Genomic DNA, 17,635 nt, shown 5'->3' on the forward strand with positions numbered 1-17,635 from the left:
GGAAGAGAAACGAGCACATTACAACAAATTCCAGCTTAAAAACTATCATTGCTCACTTTTTTCTGTGATGTTGCTGGTACAGTCAGTGTCTTGTTATAAAGCACATGAGAATGGTATTCAAATTGTTCAAGTCGTTGAACTAATCCAATATTCATAAGCCGGCCATGAAATTATGGAAAAGTATAAATTGTATCAAAGTAGGTCAATTTTGCTTAATAAATGAAATTCATGGTGTTCATAAAACCTAAAAAAATATCATTTCTAAAAAAACAAGAAGTTAATTCTCATAGGACACCTGTACACCGCACACAGCACTCGTGGTCCAACCAAGCAGCATGCATCCCAAGATGATCCGACTTTTCGAGCCAGAAAAAAACGAGGTGAATCCCCGAGCTTAGCAATTCCAATTCGGTTTCCAAGGATCAACCCCCGGCAAGGCATTCCGAGAAAACCATTGAACACCTGTACTTTGGTGTGGCAACGACTGACGGACTGGGACGGCTGGGACGGTTCAAATCCTTGTTCCGGGGATGAGCAAAGCAAATTTTTCGGATTGGCAGAAAAAAAAGAAATCGTTGAACCTCTCGTGGAATCCTTTTTTTCTCGCTTTTTTCCGAGGGAAACAGCTGGCAGTTGTGGAAAAAAACGAGGAGCAACCTCTTCCAAGCGTTGATCGTTAGTGAGCAAAAGGATTTTCGTCGAACAGCAGCAGCACACAATCAGCGGAGACTGAATGAAGATTTATTTGCTGCCTTTTTGGGGTATTTTAATGGGATTTTTCCTGTTTTGTGCTGCGTTGGCAGCCGGGTTTTGTTTGCTTCGGGTATTTGTACGGGGATTTCCAGGATGATGCCGGAGAATTTCCAGCCAGCGTGGAATGGTATCACGTTTTGGGATTCCGAGAGGTCCGACGATTGAGGTGTTTGATTAAAATAATTCTGATGGATGCGCCGGTCATGAATGATGCGATGAGCTTTCCAATATATAATTTTTGCCGTTTTTGTCATCTTCCAGTTGTTGCGGGCGGCGCGTCGAAAAACCCAGTTTTTATTTTTAAAAAATCGTATCTCGGAATACTGAAAACATAACTTCGCAATTTTTTGATATGTTATGTAAAATTTTCCGAGGAATCTCTTACAAATATTTTCAGACATAGGCTCTCTGGTCCCGAGACCTTCGAAAGAGCATTTTAAGTATTCATTTGACCTTTTCAAATGCTAGGCTAGATATTTGAAACTTTTAACTGTTTTTCCTTAAAAGCCTATCTAATACCCTTTCGTTTGCGCTCAAGACAGCTAAATTCGGTTGAAATGATGCGGAGTTATGATTTTTTGAAAAATGTGGTTTTTGTAAAAATCGACGAAAATTGCCATTTTTCGGACCACCCTAACACGGTATAGGTCACCCTAATGGCCAAACAATAAATATGGGTCTAATTATTTCGGCTAAGGAACCCCGAGAAAAATTTTGAGCCCGATCGGAAAACTTTTTTTTTTCAAATCATGCTGTTTTCGTGGGGAATTGCTGTATGTTCTTTTGGCTTTCATTCATTTCATAAATAGTTGAAAATAAATTATTTTGGGCCTTTGCCATTAAGGTAGATAGATACATTTTATTTTAATTTAATTTTGAATTATTATTCTAGAGATCGGAAAATTTCACGACACTTTCATTTTTTGACACTGAAAATTGGACGCATATTCGCTAAGTTATTGTCACTTAAAAATTCAACTTTCTGATCTTTTCAAGCTTGTTTATATTTTCTACAGGTAATCAAAATCGCAATCAAAATTTTTAGTACACGGTTTCGAAACTTATGTTAACCGAAAATGTTTATTTTTCTTTTGTTCAGGAGGTCATTTTGAGCAACTTTTGTTCTACGAAAAACTTTACTTCTCTTGTTTTATGTATTTCTTGTTTTATTTATAGTATTTAAATTTGCATTTATCTTGTTTAGTTTATGTTCGTTTTTGATAGTTTTTGGCCTATTCTTCACCCTTCTATCATTACATTTAGCCTTTCTAAATTTTTCATGTTTATAAAATGACTTTTTAAATTTCTTGCTTAAAGTTTTTCTTTCCAATGCTTTTTAAAGATCAAAAATTGGTTAAAAAAACTGATTTTTGGCAAATTTTTAGATCGAACCCCGTCTAGAGGCGGAGTATCACTACCTACAACTTTGACGAATACACCAGATTTTTGAATAAGAAGCTGTCAAAATTACATGAAAACTTGTACTGTTGAACTGATTCTAAATGACTTCTTTGGTCATAAAAAAGGCATACAAAGTTTCATACAAATAAAAAAAAAATTTTTTTTTGATAAATTTGCTCATTTACGGAGAATTTCTCAGCAGACAATTCTTGAAAAATAGATTCAATATATTAAACAAATGAAACATCAAACATAATAATGAAGAACAATTCGTAACGAAAACCGGAAACGGAATTTATTTGTATTTTTTTAATTGGCCGATATTTGGGGGGGATGGGCTTTTCTGTGACCAAAAAAGTCAAAAAAAGTTTTACTTCATAAAAGTCCATAAAAGTCTCAATTTGAACAGCTATCCATACAAAAATGGTATGTCAATTTACATTAAATTTCTATGAATTAGTTCTCTAGAATTGCTCAAAAACTCTGTTTCAAATGCTGTTTTAAATCTTTAAATTGGATCAACCTTTAACCTTCGATTTGTTAGGTTAAATTAAGCAATTTTGCATAATTGGTTTTACCATACAAATCTGAACGCTGTCCATAAAAAGCGCTTTGCAAATTTTCTAAATTTGACACCAAATCAGTCTTATGCAAATTTGAAGGTTATGATTAAGACTTTTCGGAAAAATAGGTACGACTTTTCGGAACAATGATTTTTGATTTGTTGAAAAATAATGAAAAACTCACCCAAAAATACTTCCAAAAATCATAAATATTGAATTTAAAAAAGAGTACTTTTTTGATTTTTTGATAAAATGAATCGTTTTGGAGTTAAAGCCATTTTGGAATTAAAATTTGCATTTTTTTTTTAAATTTTGTCCATTCTTGTCTACGAAAAAAATATTGTAATTTTAATTGATTGTTTATTTGTGACGGGCGCCTGTTAGTTTGCAACTTTTTATCAGGTTAAGGAAAGGTTGAGAAAATACTCTCCAATTTGTTTTGCCATTTTGTTCCTACTTTAAATTGCTTACTTGAGATATGGATTTGAAAGGAATTAGAATTAAGAAAAACGTATTTTTTCTAATTGCTACCCATTTGGCCCACAACTTTAACTGGATGATATCTAAGAAACTTTTGATCCGATACATACCATACCAATCAGCATAGCGCACCAGGTACGCGTGCTGTAGCAAGAAGACGCTTCCATCTTTCTCGATCTTGAGCTGCTACTCTCCAATTTCCCAGGTTACAGATCTTCCGGATATCACCATTCACTTGATCTCCCCACCGTGCGCGCGGTTTCCCTGCTCTTCTGCCTGTACCGCCAGCTGGTTCAGCGCGGTCAAAAAGCAGTCTGACAGGCTGGCTCTCGTCCATTCGGGCGACATGGCCGGCCCACCTGAGCCTCCCGATCTTCGCCTGGGTGGCGATGGTCGGTTCTTCAAGAAACGCGTGCAGTTCGTGGTTCATGCGTCTTCGCCACACTCCGTCAGACACCTGCACTCCACCGTAGATCGTTCGTAGCACCTTCCGTTCGAAAACTCCAAGGGCACGTTCGTCCTCCTGCCGCATCGTCCAAGTCTCGTGGCCATAGAGGACTACCGGTCTGATCAGTGTTCTGTACATCGTCAGCTTCGTGCGGCGTTGCACTCGATCTGATGTGAGAGTCTTCCGTAATCCGAAGTACGCACGATTCCCGGCAAAAATACGAGTCCGGATCTCTTTGCTGGTGTCGTTGTCGGCGGTTACCAGCGATCCCAAGTACACGAACTCGCTCACCTCCTCCAACTCATCATCATCCACAGCTAGAGGGGTGAGACACGGGGGGCCAACGTCCTTCGAACCCCTTCCTCTCATGTACTTCGTCTTCGTCGTATTCATGCCAAGTCCTACACGCCTTGCTTGTACCTTCAGTCGGGTGTAGACGTCCTTCACCGTCTCCAGGTTTCTTGCCACAATGTCGATGTCATCGGCAAAAGCAAGCAACTGGTAGGACTTGTTCATGATCGTGCCACTCGTGTCGATGCCCGCTCTTCGAATGATGCCCTCAAGGACGATGTTGAACAGCGCACAGGATAAGCCATCACCTTGCCGCAGCCCTCGGCGTGATCCGAAGGGTTCCGCTAAATCCCCCGAAACACGCACGTGACACATCACACCATCCAAGGTAGCCTTGATCAGCCGAGTCAGTTTATCCGGAAATCCGTTCTCGTGCATGATCTGCCATAGCTGCTCGCGGTCGACTGTATCATAGGCTGCCTTGAAGTCGATGAAGATGTGATGTGTGGGCACGTTGTACTCACGACATTTCTCGAGGATCTGTCGGAGACAAAATATTTGGTCCGTGGTGGCGCGCGCGCCAGTGAAGCCCGCTTGGTAGGGCCCCACGAACCTCCTTGCATGGGGTGACAGCTGGCGGCTGAGGATCTGGGAGAGGATTTTGTAGGCCGCGTTGATAAGCGTAATGCCGCGGTAGTTGCCGCAGTCCAGCTTATCGCCCTTTTTGTAGATGGGGCACACGACACCATCCATCCACTCCTCCGGTAGCTTCTCCTCCTCCCAGATCTTGGAGATTACACAGTGAAGCGCCCTCGCCAGTTTCTCTCCTCCATATTTGAAGAGCTCACCGGGTAACCGATCCTTGCCGGCAGCTCTGTTGTTCTTCAGCTTCCTGATCTCCCTCTTCACCGTTTCTAGATCAGGCGCCGGGAACTGTTCATCAGCTGCGGGCGCTCCAAGGTTGACTCCAACGCCGTCTCCGTCCGCTTCATCGTCGTTGAGGTGCTCGTTGAAGTACTGCTTCCACCTGTCCAACACCTCGCTTTTGTTCACGATCAGGTTTCCCTCGTTGTCCCTGCACACATCGGCTCGCGGCACGAAGCCTTTGCGGGACCGGTTCACCTTCTCGTAAAACTTTCGCGTTTCGTTAGCTCGGAATAGCTGCTCCATTTCTGCGCAATCCCGGTCTTCCTGCTGGCGCTTCTTGAGCTTGAAGATCGCGACCTGCCGATTCCGAGCCTGCCTGTATCGTTCCACGTTCCCTCTCGTCGCCTTGTGCAGCTTCCTGTCGTAAGCTGCCTTCTTCTCGGCGGTAATCCGTTGGCACTCGTCGTCGTACCAATCGTTTCGGCTGACTCGGATCGCACTACCCAGTGTGGCTTCCGCTGCACTGCCGATGGCTGAGCGGATACGGCTCCAACCATCTTCGAGCGAGGCTGCGCCAAGTTCCTCCTCACCTGGCAGATTCGCTTCCAGCTGCTGCGCGTAACTGTGGGCCACTTCCCCGTTCTGCAGACATGCGGTGTTGAACGGAGGGGCCCGCCGGCTTCGGCGTTGGTTGAACACCGTCGACAGCTTTGAGCGCATGTCAACTCCAACTAGGTAGTGGTCCGAGTCAATATTCGCACCGCGAAAGGTGCGCACGTGCGTTACGTCCGAGAAGAATCGGCCGTCGATCAGGACGTGGTCGATTTGCGTTTTCGTCCGTTGGTCAGGTGATGTCCAGGTGGCTTTGTGGATGTCCTTGCGAGGGAAGTAGGTGCTCCTGACCACCATCCGATTGTCAATTTTAATATGTGAAAAGCATGTAAAATTTGCTCAACCTTTTTGAAATTTTTTAAACTTCAAAATCAAGTCTTACAGAAATTGCTAAAAATCACAAAAAATGGCAAACACTTATTTTCAACATGTTTTCTTATAAAACTTTGGAAAATGGTCAATATGGAGACATTAAAAAATTGTCTGGAGCATTAATTCGAGCGAAAAGTTCGATCACTTTCCAAAAATACGACTAAAATAAATAATTTTTAAATTTTTGCAGCATCTTAGGTTATTTCACAAAAATTTAGCGAATGATTTTTTCGTTCGATCACTTTCAAATGTGACTTTCAAACCAACTAAAAAACCTTCAAATAATAAATCTAATAGAAATAGCGTGCCTTTTTCATCAGTGTTTTTTTTTTCAGAATGCGTATCAAATTACCTACAAGTTTGCCTGTAACTACTTTTTGTAACGAACAACGGCCTCGAGATACAGCAATATCTAAATTACGAAACTAGTTTTTATGTTATTGTTTCGTTTCAACTGTTTTTGATATTTTGTCATAACGAATGGCTTTCATATTTTTAGTTCATCGTCAAACCCTCTAAAAATTTTCAGTATTGTATGAGCTTTTATATTTGAAATGAGCAATTTAAAGCCATTTTTTCAGAATACATTTCTACTTGAAGCTGTAAATTCGTTAACCTTAATCCATCTTACAATGCATCCCGCAAGCTACTAAACATTCTCCAGCTCCCCAGAAAGTGCATCCAGCAAGTGCATCTCACCTAGTGACATCCTATATGCATTGCATGCATGCAAGCATCCATCCAAGCTGCCAGTCCAACGTTGCCTACAAAATCCTACCTCCATGAAGCATGAAGAAAATCAACCATGGATGGCGCGCCGCACACGGAAAAAAAAGTGTGCGAGAAATCGTGAATTTCGATTCATGAATTCGTGAATAATTTTGTGCATGATTTCGTGATACCTTTCATGATTTCATGAATTTTATGCATGAAATCGTGCATAAAAATGCACGAATTTATGAATTTTATTCATGGCTAAATTTTTTTTACGAATATTCATGAATTTTCCTTCATGAAATCATGCATATCACTATTCATGATTTCATGACTGATTTACATGAAGTCATGACTAAACTTCATGAATTCATGAAAAATATTCATGATTTTACGATTATTTATGCATGCGTAAATTTTACGCCGTAAAATTTTATTCGCGAATTTATGAATCATGTTTTTCATGATTTCATGAAAGTTAACATGTTTTCATGAATAAAATGCATGAATTCGTGCATAACATTCATGGGTTTATGAATTTTTATCCATGTTTATGACGAGTGATCTTGATCAATCAAGAACAGTTTCGTTCGAACTGTCAAGTTTGTCTTTCGCTTGCCAGTTCAGCCGCGTGTTTATTTGCCACGAAGTCAATCGCGTTGTGACTTGTCGCGTCCTGTTGTGTTTGCCGGTGAAAGTGGCCGTGATTTGCGGACCCGGGATTTGGAGGTGCTGTCTACCGGAACCGGGAAAAGATCTGCGGCCGTTCCGTTGGAAATGGCAACGGAGCCAAGGGCTAGCAGGAAGAGGACCGAGCTGCAGGAGGAGGACCGAGTGGCAGTAGGAGAACCGAGCGCGGGAGGAGGACCGGGCGGCAGGAGGAGGACCGAGCGGCAAGAGAAGGGCCGAGCGGCAGGAGGAGTAACAAGGTAAGAGACAGAACAGTTCCCGGTTTGTTCGCGTCTTTGTTTCGATTGTCGAATCAAGGGGAACATGGTCCATAAGACAGTTCCCGTGTTTTTTTGTTTTGACTCGTAGGGATTTCGGTTTTCTGTCAATTGCCGGAGCATTCTACGCGTGTGACAGACAGTGAGGTTTGTTTTGGTTTTGGAAACGAAAAAATCCCGTTTTTTTATCGGTTCTCGTGGATGCGCTGAGTGACATTTCGGTGCTTTGTTTTGAGCTAGAAATGGGGACAAAGGTAAAGTATGTTAATAATTCTAATGATTTTAATATTGTAAGCATATTATTTTAAAGTATTTAACATATTTAAAGTATTTGAAGTTAATAACGTATTTTAATAATTTTCAGCATTTCAATTTTCTTAGGTACTTTAATTTTGTAAAGACTTTTAAGTTTTTTGAAATATTATTATTTTTAGGTATGTTAAGTATGCTAATGAATTTAGGAATTTTTATTTTAACAGGTATGTTAATATTGTGACTTTTAAAAGTATCTAAGTATTTCAAGTATTTTAAATATTTCAAGTGTTTAGAGTTTGTTAAGTGTTGAAATAATTTTAAGCATTTATTTTTTTCTAGGTATTTTAATATTGTAAGTATTAAAAATATTTTAAGTATTTGAAATATTTATTTTTTAAGTATATTCATTTGTTCAGGTATTTTAATATTAAATGTTTTTAAAGTTTTCAAGTATTTCAAGTATTTGAAATAATTGAAGTGTTTAAAGTTTGTTAAGCTTTTAAATAATTTTAAGCAATTATTTTTTTAAGGTATTTTAATATTTCAAGAACTTGAAATATTTTAAGTTTTTTTAATTTTTTAACATGTTTAAAGTATTTAAAGAATTTTAATAATTTTAAGTATTTTCAGTATTTTAAGTATTTTAAGTATTTTAAGTATTTTAAGTATTTTAAGTATTTTAAGTATCTTAAGTATTTTAAGTATTGTAAGTATTTTAAGTATTTTAAGTATATTAAGTATTTTAAGTATTTTAAGTATATTAAGTATTTTAAGTATTTTAAGTATTTTAAGTATTTTAAGTATTTTAAGTATTTTAAGTATTTTAAGTATTTTAAGTATTTTAAGAATTTCAAGTATTTAAAGTTTTTTTAAGTATTTTAAGTATTTTAAGTATTTTAAGTATTTTAAGTATTCAAAGAATTTCAAGTATTTAAAGTATTTAAAGTATTTGAAGTATTTAAAGTATTTAAAGTATTTAAAGTATTTAAAGTATTTAAAGTATTTAAAGTATTTAAAGTATTTAAAGTATTTAAAGTATTTAAAGTATTTAAAGTATTTAAAGTATTTAAAGTATTTCAAGTATTTAAAGTATTTAAAGTATTTAAAGTATTTAAAGTATTTAAAGTATTTAAAGTATTTAAAGTATTTAAAGTATTTAAAGTATTTAAAGTATTTAAAGTATTTAAAGTATTTAAAGTATTTAAAGTATTTAAAGTATTTAAAGTATTTAAAGTATTTAAAGTATTTAAAGTATTTAAAGTATTTAAAGTATTTAAAGTATTTAAAGTATTTAAAGTATTTAAAGTATTTAAAGTATTTAAAGTATTTAAAGTATTTAAAGTATTTAAAGTATTTAAAGTATTTAAAGTATTTAAAGTATTTAAAGTATTTAAAGTATTTAAAGTATTTAAAGTATTTAAAGTATTTTAAGAATTTCAAGTATTTAAAGTATTTAAAGTATTTTAAGTATTTTAAGTATTTTAAGTATTTAAAGTATCCAAAGTATTTAAAGTATTTAAAGTATTTAAAGTATTTAAAGTATTTAAAGTATTTAAAGTATTTAAAGTATTTAAAGTATTTAAAGTATTTAAAGTATTTAAAGTATTTAAAGTATTCAAAGTATTTAAAGTATTTAAAGTATTAAAAGTATTTAAAGTATTTAAAGTATTTAAAGTATTTAAAGTATTTAAAGTATTTAAAGTATTTAAAGTATTTAAAGTATTTAAAGTATTTAAAGTATTTAAAGTATTTAAAGTTTTTAAAGTATTTAAAGTATTTAAAGTATTTAAAGTATTTAAAGTATTTAAAGTATTTAAAGTATTTAAAGTATTTAAAGTATTTAAAGTATTTAAAGTATTTTAAGAATTTCAAGTATTTAAAGTATTTAAAGTATTTAAAAATTTAAAGTATTTAAAGTATTTAAAGTATCCAAAGTATTTAAAGTATTTAAAGTATTTAAAGTATTTAAAGTATTTAAAGTATTTAAAGTATTTAAAGTATTTAAAGTATTTAAAGTATTTAAAGTATTCAAAGTATTTAAAGTATTTAAAGTATTAAAAGTATTTAAAGAATTTCATGTATTTCAAGAATTTAAAGTATTTAAAGTATTTAAAGTATTTAAAGAATTTCATGTATTTCAGGAATTTAAAGTATTAAAAGTATTTAAAGTATTTAGGGTATTTAAAGTATTTAAAGTATTTAAGGTATTTAAAGTATTTAAAGTGTTTTAAGTATTTAAAGTTTTTAAGGTATTTAAAGTATTTCAAGTATTTAAAGTATTTAAAGTATTTAAAGTATTTAAAGTATTTATGGTATTAAAAGTATTTAAAGTATTTAAAGCATTTAAAGTATTTAAAGTATTTAAAGTATTTAAAGTATTAATTTTTTTAAAGTATTTAAAGTATTTAAAGTATTTAAATTATTTAAAGTATTTAAAGTATTTAAAGTATTTAAAGTATTTAAAGTATTTAAAGTATTTAAAGTATTTAAAGTATTTAAAGAATTTCATGTATTTCAAGAATTTAAAGTATTAAAAGTATTTAAAGTATTTAGGGTATTTAAAGTGTTTAAAGTATTTAAGGTATTTAAAGTATTTAAAGTGTTTTAAGTATTTAAAGTATTTAAGGTATTTAAAGTATTTCAAGTATTTCAAGTATTTAAAGTATTTAAAGTATTTAAAGTATTTATGGTATTTAAAGTATTTAAAGTATTTAAAGCATTTAAAGTATTTAAAGTATTTAAAGTATTAATTTTTTTTAAAGTATTTAAAGTATTTAAATTATTTAAAGTATTTAACGTATTTAAAGTATTTATGGTATTTAAAGTATTTTAAGTATTTAAAGTATTTAAAGTATTTAAAGTATTTAAAGTATTTAAAGTATTTAAAGTATTTCAAGTATTTAAAGTATTTAAAGTATTTAAAGTATTTAAAGTATTTAAAGTATTTAAAGTATTTAAAGTAAATAAAATATTTAAAGTTTTTAAAGTATTTAAAGTATTTAAAGTAATTTAGGTATTTAAAGTATTTAAAGTATTTAAAGTATTTAAAGTATGTAAAGTATTTAAAGTATTCAATGTATTTAAAGTATTTAAAGTATTTTAAATTATTTAAAGTATTTTAATTATTTCAAGTATTTTAAGTATTTTAAAGTATTTTAAGTATTTTAAGTTTTTAAGAATATTAAGTATTTTAATTATTTCAAGTATTTTAAGTATTTTAAATATTTTAAGTATTTTAAGTATTTTAAGTATTTTAAGTATTTTAAGTATTTTTAGTATTTTAAGTATTCTAAGTATTTTAAGTATTTTTAGTTTTTTAAGTATTTTAAGTATTTTAAGTATTTTAAGTATTTTAAGTATTTTTAAGTATTTTAAGTATTTTAAGTATTTTTAGTATTTTAAGTATTTTAAGTATTTTAAGTATTTTAAGTATTTTAAGTATTTTAAGTTTTTTAAGTATTTTTAGTATTTTAAGTATTTTAAGTATTTTAAGTATTTTAAGTTTTTTAAGTATTTAAAGTTTTTTAAGTTTTTCATGTTTTTTAAGCATTTTAAGTATTTTAAATATTTTAAGTATTTTAAGTATTTAAAGTATTTTAGGTATTTTAAGTATTTTAAGTATTTTAAGTATTTTAAGTATTTTTAGTATTTTAAGTTTTTTAAGTTTTTTAAGTATTTTAAGTATTTTAAGTATTTTAAGTATTTTAAGTATTTTAAGTATTTTAAGTATTTTAAGTATTTTAAGTATTTTAAGTATTTTAAGTATTTTAAGTATTTTAAGTATTTCAAGTATTTCAAGTATTTTAGATATTTGAAGTATTTTAAGTATTTGAAGTATTTTAGGTATTTTAATTATTTTAAGTATTTGATGTATTTGAAGTATTTTAAGTATTTGAAGTATTTTAAGTGTTTTAAGTATTCTAAGTATTTTAATTACTTTAAGGAAAGAGTTTAAAACTCTAATAAAGTATACAAAAAAAGTATTTTAGGTATTTCAAGTATTTTAAGTTTTATGAGCATTTCATTTATTTTATGTATTTTGCGTATTTCAAATATGTTGAGTTTGTGAAGTATTTAATTTATTTTGCGTATTTTAAATAGTTTGAGTTTTTCAATTATTCTAAGATTTTTAATTTGTTGAGTATTTTAAGAATGTCGGTGTTTTTTTTTAAATTTTCAATTCAACTCTCTATGACTTTATTTGCGTCAAATTAAAGTGTTTGATTATCTGCATTAACAAAAATAAATCCCTTTATTGTAATTAATCACTTTATTGTAATTGGAGTTATTAATGAGACAAAAAATTTATGGCTTTATTATACGAATTATCGATTATTCTATTATTAGTACATCAGACAATCGAGTCTGGACTGTACAAGAAATCCCTTAGGTCTTTTTGTATTTAATTTAAGTTTTCGTTGTATTTTTGTATAGTAACGATCGGTACCCAATTAACGTTTCGGAAATGCTCATGTCAAGTTTTTGAATGTTGGTTTTACTAAATTTATGATTGTATTTTTCATTTATTTAAAGCATTTTTGAACATCACATAACTGGGACCTTTGTAAATTCAGAATTCTTCCGCAGTGACCGGTAAACGGTTCCAAGGTGGCCAGATGGAGCCAGAGTACATTGGCATCACATACAATGGCCACAGTTTTAAATTTCATGAATTTTGATATGTCACATGACAGGGTTCCTTGCACATTCCGAAATGTCCCCAGTGACCACCGGTAACCGGTGACCGGTTTCAAAGTGGCCAAGTGGGGCCAGAGTACATTGGCATCACATACAATGGCCAAAGTTTTAAATTTCATGAATTTTGATATGTCACAAGACAGGGTTCCTTGCACATTCCAAAATGTCCCCAGTGACCACCGGTAACCGGTGACCGGTTCCAAAGTGGCTCAGTGGGGCCAGAGTACATTGGCATCACATAAAATGGCCACAGTTTTAAATTTCATGAATTTTGATATGTCACAAGACAGGGTTCCTTGCACATTCCGAAATGTCCCCAGTGACCACCGGTAACCAGTGACCGGTTCCAAGTGGCCAGGTGGGGCCAGATTACATTGGCATCACATAAAATGGCCAAAGATTTGAATTTCATGAATTTTGATATGTCACATAACAGGGTTCCTTGCACATTCCGAAATGTCCCCAGTGACCACCGGTAACCGGTGACCGGTTCCAAAGTGGCCAAGTGGGGCCAGAGTACATTGGCATCACATACAATGGCCACATTTTTAAATTTCATGAATTTTGATATGTCACAAGACAGGGTTCCTTGCACATTCCAAAATGTCCCCAGTGACCACCGGTAACCGGTGACCGGTTCCAAAGTGGCCAAGTGGGGCCAGAGTACATTGGCATCACATACAATGGCCACAGTTTTAAATTTCATGAATTTTGATATGTCACAAGACAGGGTTCCTTGCACATTCCGAAATGTCCCCAGTGACCACCGGTAACCAGTGACCGGTTCCAAGTGGCCAGGTGGGGCCAGATTACATTGGCATCACATAAAATGGCCAAAGATTTGAATTTCATGAATTTCGATATGTCACATAACAGGGTTCCTTGCACATTCCGAAATGTCCCCAGTGACCACCGGTAACCGGTGACCGGTTCCAAAGTGGCCAAGTGGGGCCAGAGTACATTGGCATCACATACAATGGCCAATGTTTTAAATTTCATGAATTTTGATATGTCACAAGACAGGGTTCCTTGCACATTCCAAAATGTCCCCAGTGACCACCGGTAACCGGTGACCGGTTCCAAAGTGGCCAAGTGGGGCCAGAGTACATTGGCATCACATACAATGGCCACAGTTTTAAATTTCATGAATTTTGATATGTCACAAGACAGGGTTCCTTGCACATTCCAAAATGTCCCCAGTGACCACCGGTAACCGGTGACCGGTTCCAAAGTGGCCAGGTGGGGACAGAGTACATTGGCATCCCATAAAATGTCCTCCGTTTTTTCACAAAACAGGGTTCCTTGTCGATTCCGATATTTGCACCCAGTGGAACAAAATGGTAAATGAACAGAAAAAGTAATCCGGAAATTGTGAAAATCGTACCATGAAATCGTGAATATTACGAGTTTTACTTTACGAATTTTTGAACTATGCATATTGGGCACGAATAAACCAGGAGCCGTGAATAAATATGCATGATTATACATGCCCGAATACACTCGTAAACGTGAATAAAATTCATGATTTCATGAAAAAAAATCACGAATTCATGAAATTTATGCATGATTTCATGAAGTTTATACATGATTTCACGAATTTTTTTACGCCTTCAAAAATAAATCATAAAAAATATTCCAGAACTCATGAATTTTGTGCACGAATTCATGCATAAAAATTCATGATTTCATGAATTTTTTGCATGAAATCATGATTTTTTATTCACGAGGTATATTTTTTTGACCGTAATCATGAATTTTTATTCATAAAATCGTGAATATTTTTCACGACTTCATGCATCCATTTCATGAAATCATGAACATTATTCACGTTTACGAGTGAAATCGGTCATGGAAAGTCATGCATATTTATTCACGATTCCTGGATAATTCGTGCCCAATATGCATAGTTCAAAAATTCGTAAAGCAAAAATCGCGTTATTCACGATTTCATGGTACGATTTGCATGATTTCCGGAACACTTTTTTTTCCGTGCATACAGTACATAATAATAAAAAGTGACATTGATATATGTTCTACCGGTCGGTGGTGGGTTCGGCAAAACCCTTAACCTCCCACCGGATTCGAGCGATCTGCGTTCTTCGTTGGCTAAAAAGTCACTTAACCGGATGGGGGCACTGTTGAAATTTTGAGAATTTTGGAACTCGACTCGTTAAAAATTTTCTTCACAGTGCACCCACATTTGCCCGACATTCTTCGTGGCTGACGTCTTTTCCATACCCGTAGCTTTTCCCGCTCTTTAACAAACTGCATTACATGTATGCTTGCACACGCTGCTCGTTTCTGCTTACGGGACAGGAAAATGGTTTACACAAACGAGGAATCGCGCTTGCACCCACACAAAAAGAGAGAGCCCAAGAGTTAATCTGTCAGGGTTTTTTTTCGCATCGTATGCACAACGCAACGAGCCAATGCGACGTCGTTGAATTACGACAGTGTTACGGGGGCGAGGTATTTAAAGTGCCCTGCTTTAATGCGACAAAGGATTGGATCGGATTTGGGCTAGCCGGTGCTTGATTGGATTAGCTAGACAACTGAGCATCGTGATGTGGAGATTTTACGTAAGTGGACGGTCACGAAGGGTTTGGAAGGGTTTTCATGTTTTGATTAAATATTTATGCATTTGTCATAAGAGTAACTTTATCAATTTTGGTTTTAAAACTGCAGTTTTTTAATGGAAAATTTAGTTCTAGTTTGAGGAACTAGGTAGAATGCAGACCTTTAAGAAGTATCCAGATTGGAGGCATGTACTTGGTCCAAACAATCCACTGATGAGAACTAAATCTGCTCATCACTTTGCACGTAAGCCCATTCATGCAGATGGAAGCAAGTGGAGAAATGTGAAGAAATTCGTTCGAGAATTCTGCACCGAAAGCACCATCCATGGATTACGTAACATTGAAGCTGGAAAAACGCTTTTGGAGCGTCTTTGGTGGTTGACCGTGGTCGTTCTGTCCGTGGTGGCCTGTGGAATGCTCATCCAGAAGGTGTACCACAAGTGGGCGAACAATCCGGTCATCGTGAGTTATGACGATACAGCGACCAAGGTGTGGACCATTCCGTTTCCGGCAATCACCGTATGTCCGGAAGCGAAGTTCAAGGTAGATGTGATGAACTTTACAGAGGCCTTTTATCAGCACTTTCATAGTAGTAGAACATTGGATAAAAAGAGGTAATCTGAAGATTTTTCTGTGGAGCAATTCTATCAACTATTGTTTTTTTATTGTAGTCATGATCGACTCATGGCGATGTTGCAAATATGTGACGATTTTTTTCATATAGTTTTACCGTATCAAGAGAGATATCCAAACAGCTCATTGGATGTGGTAGCTTTGCTAAACAAAATATCAGTTGATAAGTCGTCAACTATCATTGTTTGCCGTAAAGGCACAGACATGTGTAGAAATCAATTTTTCCATACCCTTACTGAGGATGGCGTTTGTTTCACGTACAATGGATTCTCTGCCCAGGATATGTTCAACGAAGGTGTTCTTCACAATGAGTACGAATATCTAACTGAAACCAACAGCGCAACCAACTGGACTCTGGAGAATGGTTATGCTCCAGGAACACCGTTCACGACACATCCTTTGCGAGCCTCAGGCTACGCTTCACGATTAAGGTTGAATTTAGCAAGTTTTAAAAGCAACGTAGAGGCTCACTGTGCCGAGGAGCAAGGCTTTAAAGTGGTTCTGCACTCTCCGGATGAGTACCCGATTCCATTTGCAAAGTACGTGCTGCTGTCCCTGGATCGAGACATCAATATTGCAATCCGACCGCAAATTTTGACGACCTCCAAGGAATTGGCCAGCTATTCTCCAGCTCGTCGCCAGTGCTACTTCAGCCATGAACGCACCCTGAAGTTCTTTCGCGTGTACAATCAGAACAACTGCGAGCTGGAATGTCTCACGAATTACACACTGGCCAAGTGTGGTTGTGTCAAGTTTTCGATGCCAAGATCGGCGGGAACTCGAATCTGCAGTACCGCTGAACAGAGATGCATCATCGAAGCTCGCTATGGTATGCTCAAAGCGTTATCCCAGAATCGGTTGAACAATGATGGCCTGATATCTGAATGTGACTGCATGTCAGCCTGCAGCTCGATCCAGTATCTCACTGAAATCACTCAATCGACGTATGATAGCATACAAACAGTGTCCTTGAGACTGAAACCGTTGTTACCGCAATTGATAAAGCCGATGGAAAGGTAGTAGATCTCAAATTAGCTTGATTCGCGTTCAATGATCGCTTTCTTTCTCAACAGCGTAACGTCGTCCAAGGTGTCTGTCTTCTTCAAGGGGGCTGAGTTTCTGTCCACGCGCCGCAACGAGTTGTTCGGACTGACGGATTTCGTAGCCAACTGTGGCGGAATACTCGGACTCTGCCTGGGGATCAGCTTCGTCAGTCTGGTTGAGCTGCTGTACTACTGCATCGTTCGTCCAGTACAGATGGCGAGAAAGTCAACTGGTCGTAATTGGCAGGTCGTCATGGTTAGGGAGAAGTCTGGAGATCAATCGTTTGTTTGGCGTGATGAAAACCAATAGATTTGTCTGATATAATTCCAAGTTGATATTTGTTCGGACCGTAGTTCGGACAACTAGATTTTTAAAGCAGTTCTTTGTTGTAACAGCTTAAAACTAAAAGGTAATATTTATTTAGCATTGTGTGGGTACAAGAGTAGTACAAACTAAAATGAATAGTTTCCTTGTAACTCCGTTAACCTCTTCTCACAGGCTAGCTTTGCTAGCGGAACTTCTGCGCGCTAATCGAAAGAATCAAATATAAGGAACTTTGTGCGAATACGAATTATTCTTTCACTTACATATGCGAAAACGGCTTTGCAGCCTTAATTCTGGCTAATTATCTTTACTCTTCGCCCCTTGCGGCCTCGAGCTGCTCCACGCGGTGTAAGTAATATCGCTAATAAAAAGATTAATTATACAACTGTGCGCACAAATATTGTATCAAATGATCACTTACAACGAGATGAACAGTTTACAAACTGGTCACTGTTCAAAAAAGTTAATTATCGACGCAAATAAAGTAAATTATCTCCTGCACGAATTTCTGCTGTTGGTTCGGTGATAATACAATAGATTTTGTTTTTGATCTGGACGAGCCCGGCTTTCCGGATGCTCCGTCCCTTTTCTGCGTTCTTCTTTCAGCTAGCATTTCGGCTGGCGTGTTTCGCGTGCTGCACTAGGACGGTTCATCGC

At 35.2% G+C, this 17,635-nt stretch overlaps 2 protein-coding genes across 2 annotated transcripts in view; both read left to right on the forward strand.

Annotated features, from left to right (window-relative positions):
• Window positions 1–17,635, forward strand: part of LOC120432544 (uncharacterized) — a 658,780-nt gene that overhangs the window by 159,572 nt on the left and 481,573 nt on the right. The gene's annotated exons all lie outside the window — the stretch shown is intronic.
• LOC120432565 (pickpocket protein 28-like) lies at window positions 15,131–16,963 on the forward strand. The gene is made up of 3 exons (XM_039597792.1): window positions 15,131–15,591; window positions 15,649–16,626; window positions 16,684–16,963. Exons 1-3 carry the CDS (start codon window positions 15,131–15,133, stop codon window positions 16,961–16,963), a joined length of 1,719 nt encoding a protein of 572 aa, XP_039453726.1.

This window comes from Culex pipiens, chromosome 2, assembly GCF_016801865.2.
Source record: "Culex pipiens pallens isolate TS chromosome 2, TS_CPP_V2, whole genome shotgun sequence".
Classification (NCBI taxonomy): domain Eukaryota; kingdom Metazoa; phylum Arthropoda; class Insecta; order Diptera; family Culicidae; genus Culex; species Culex pipiens.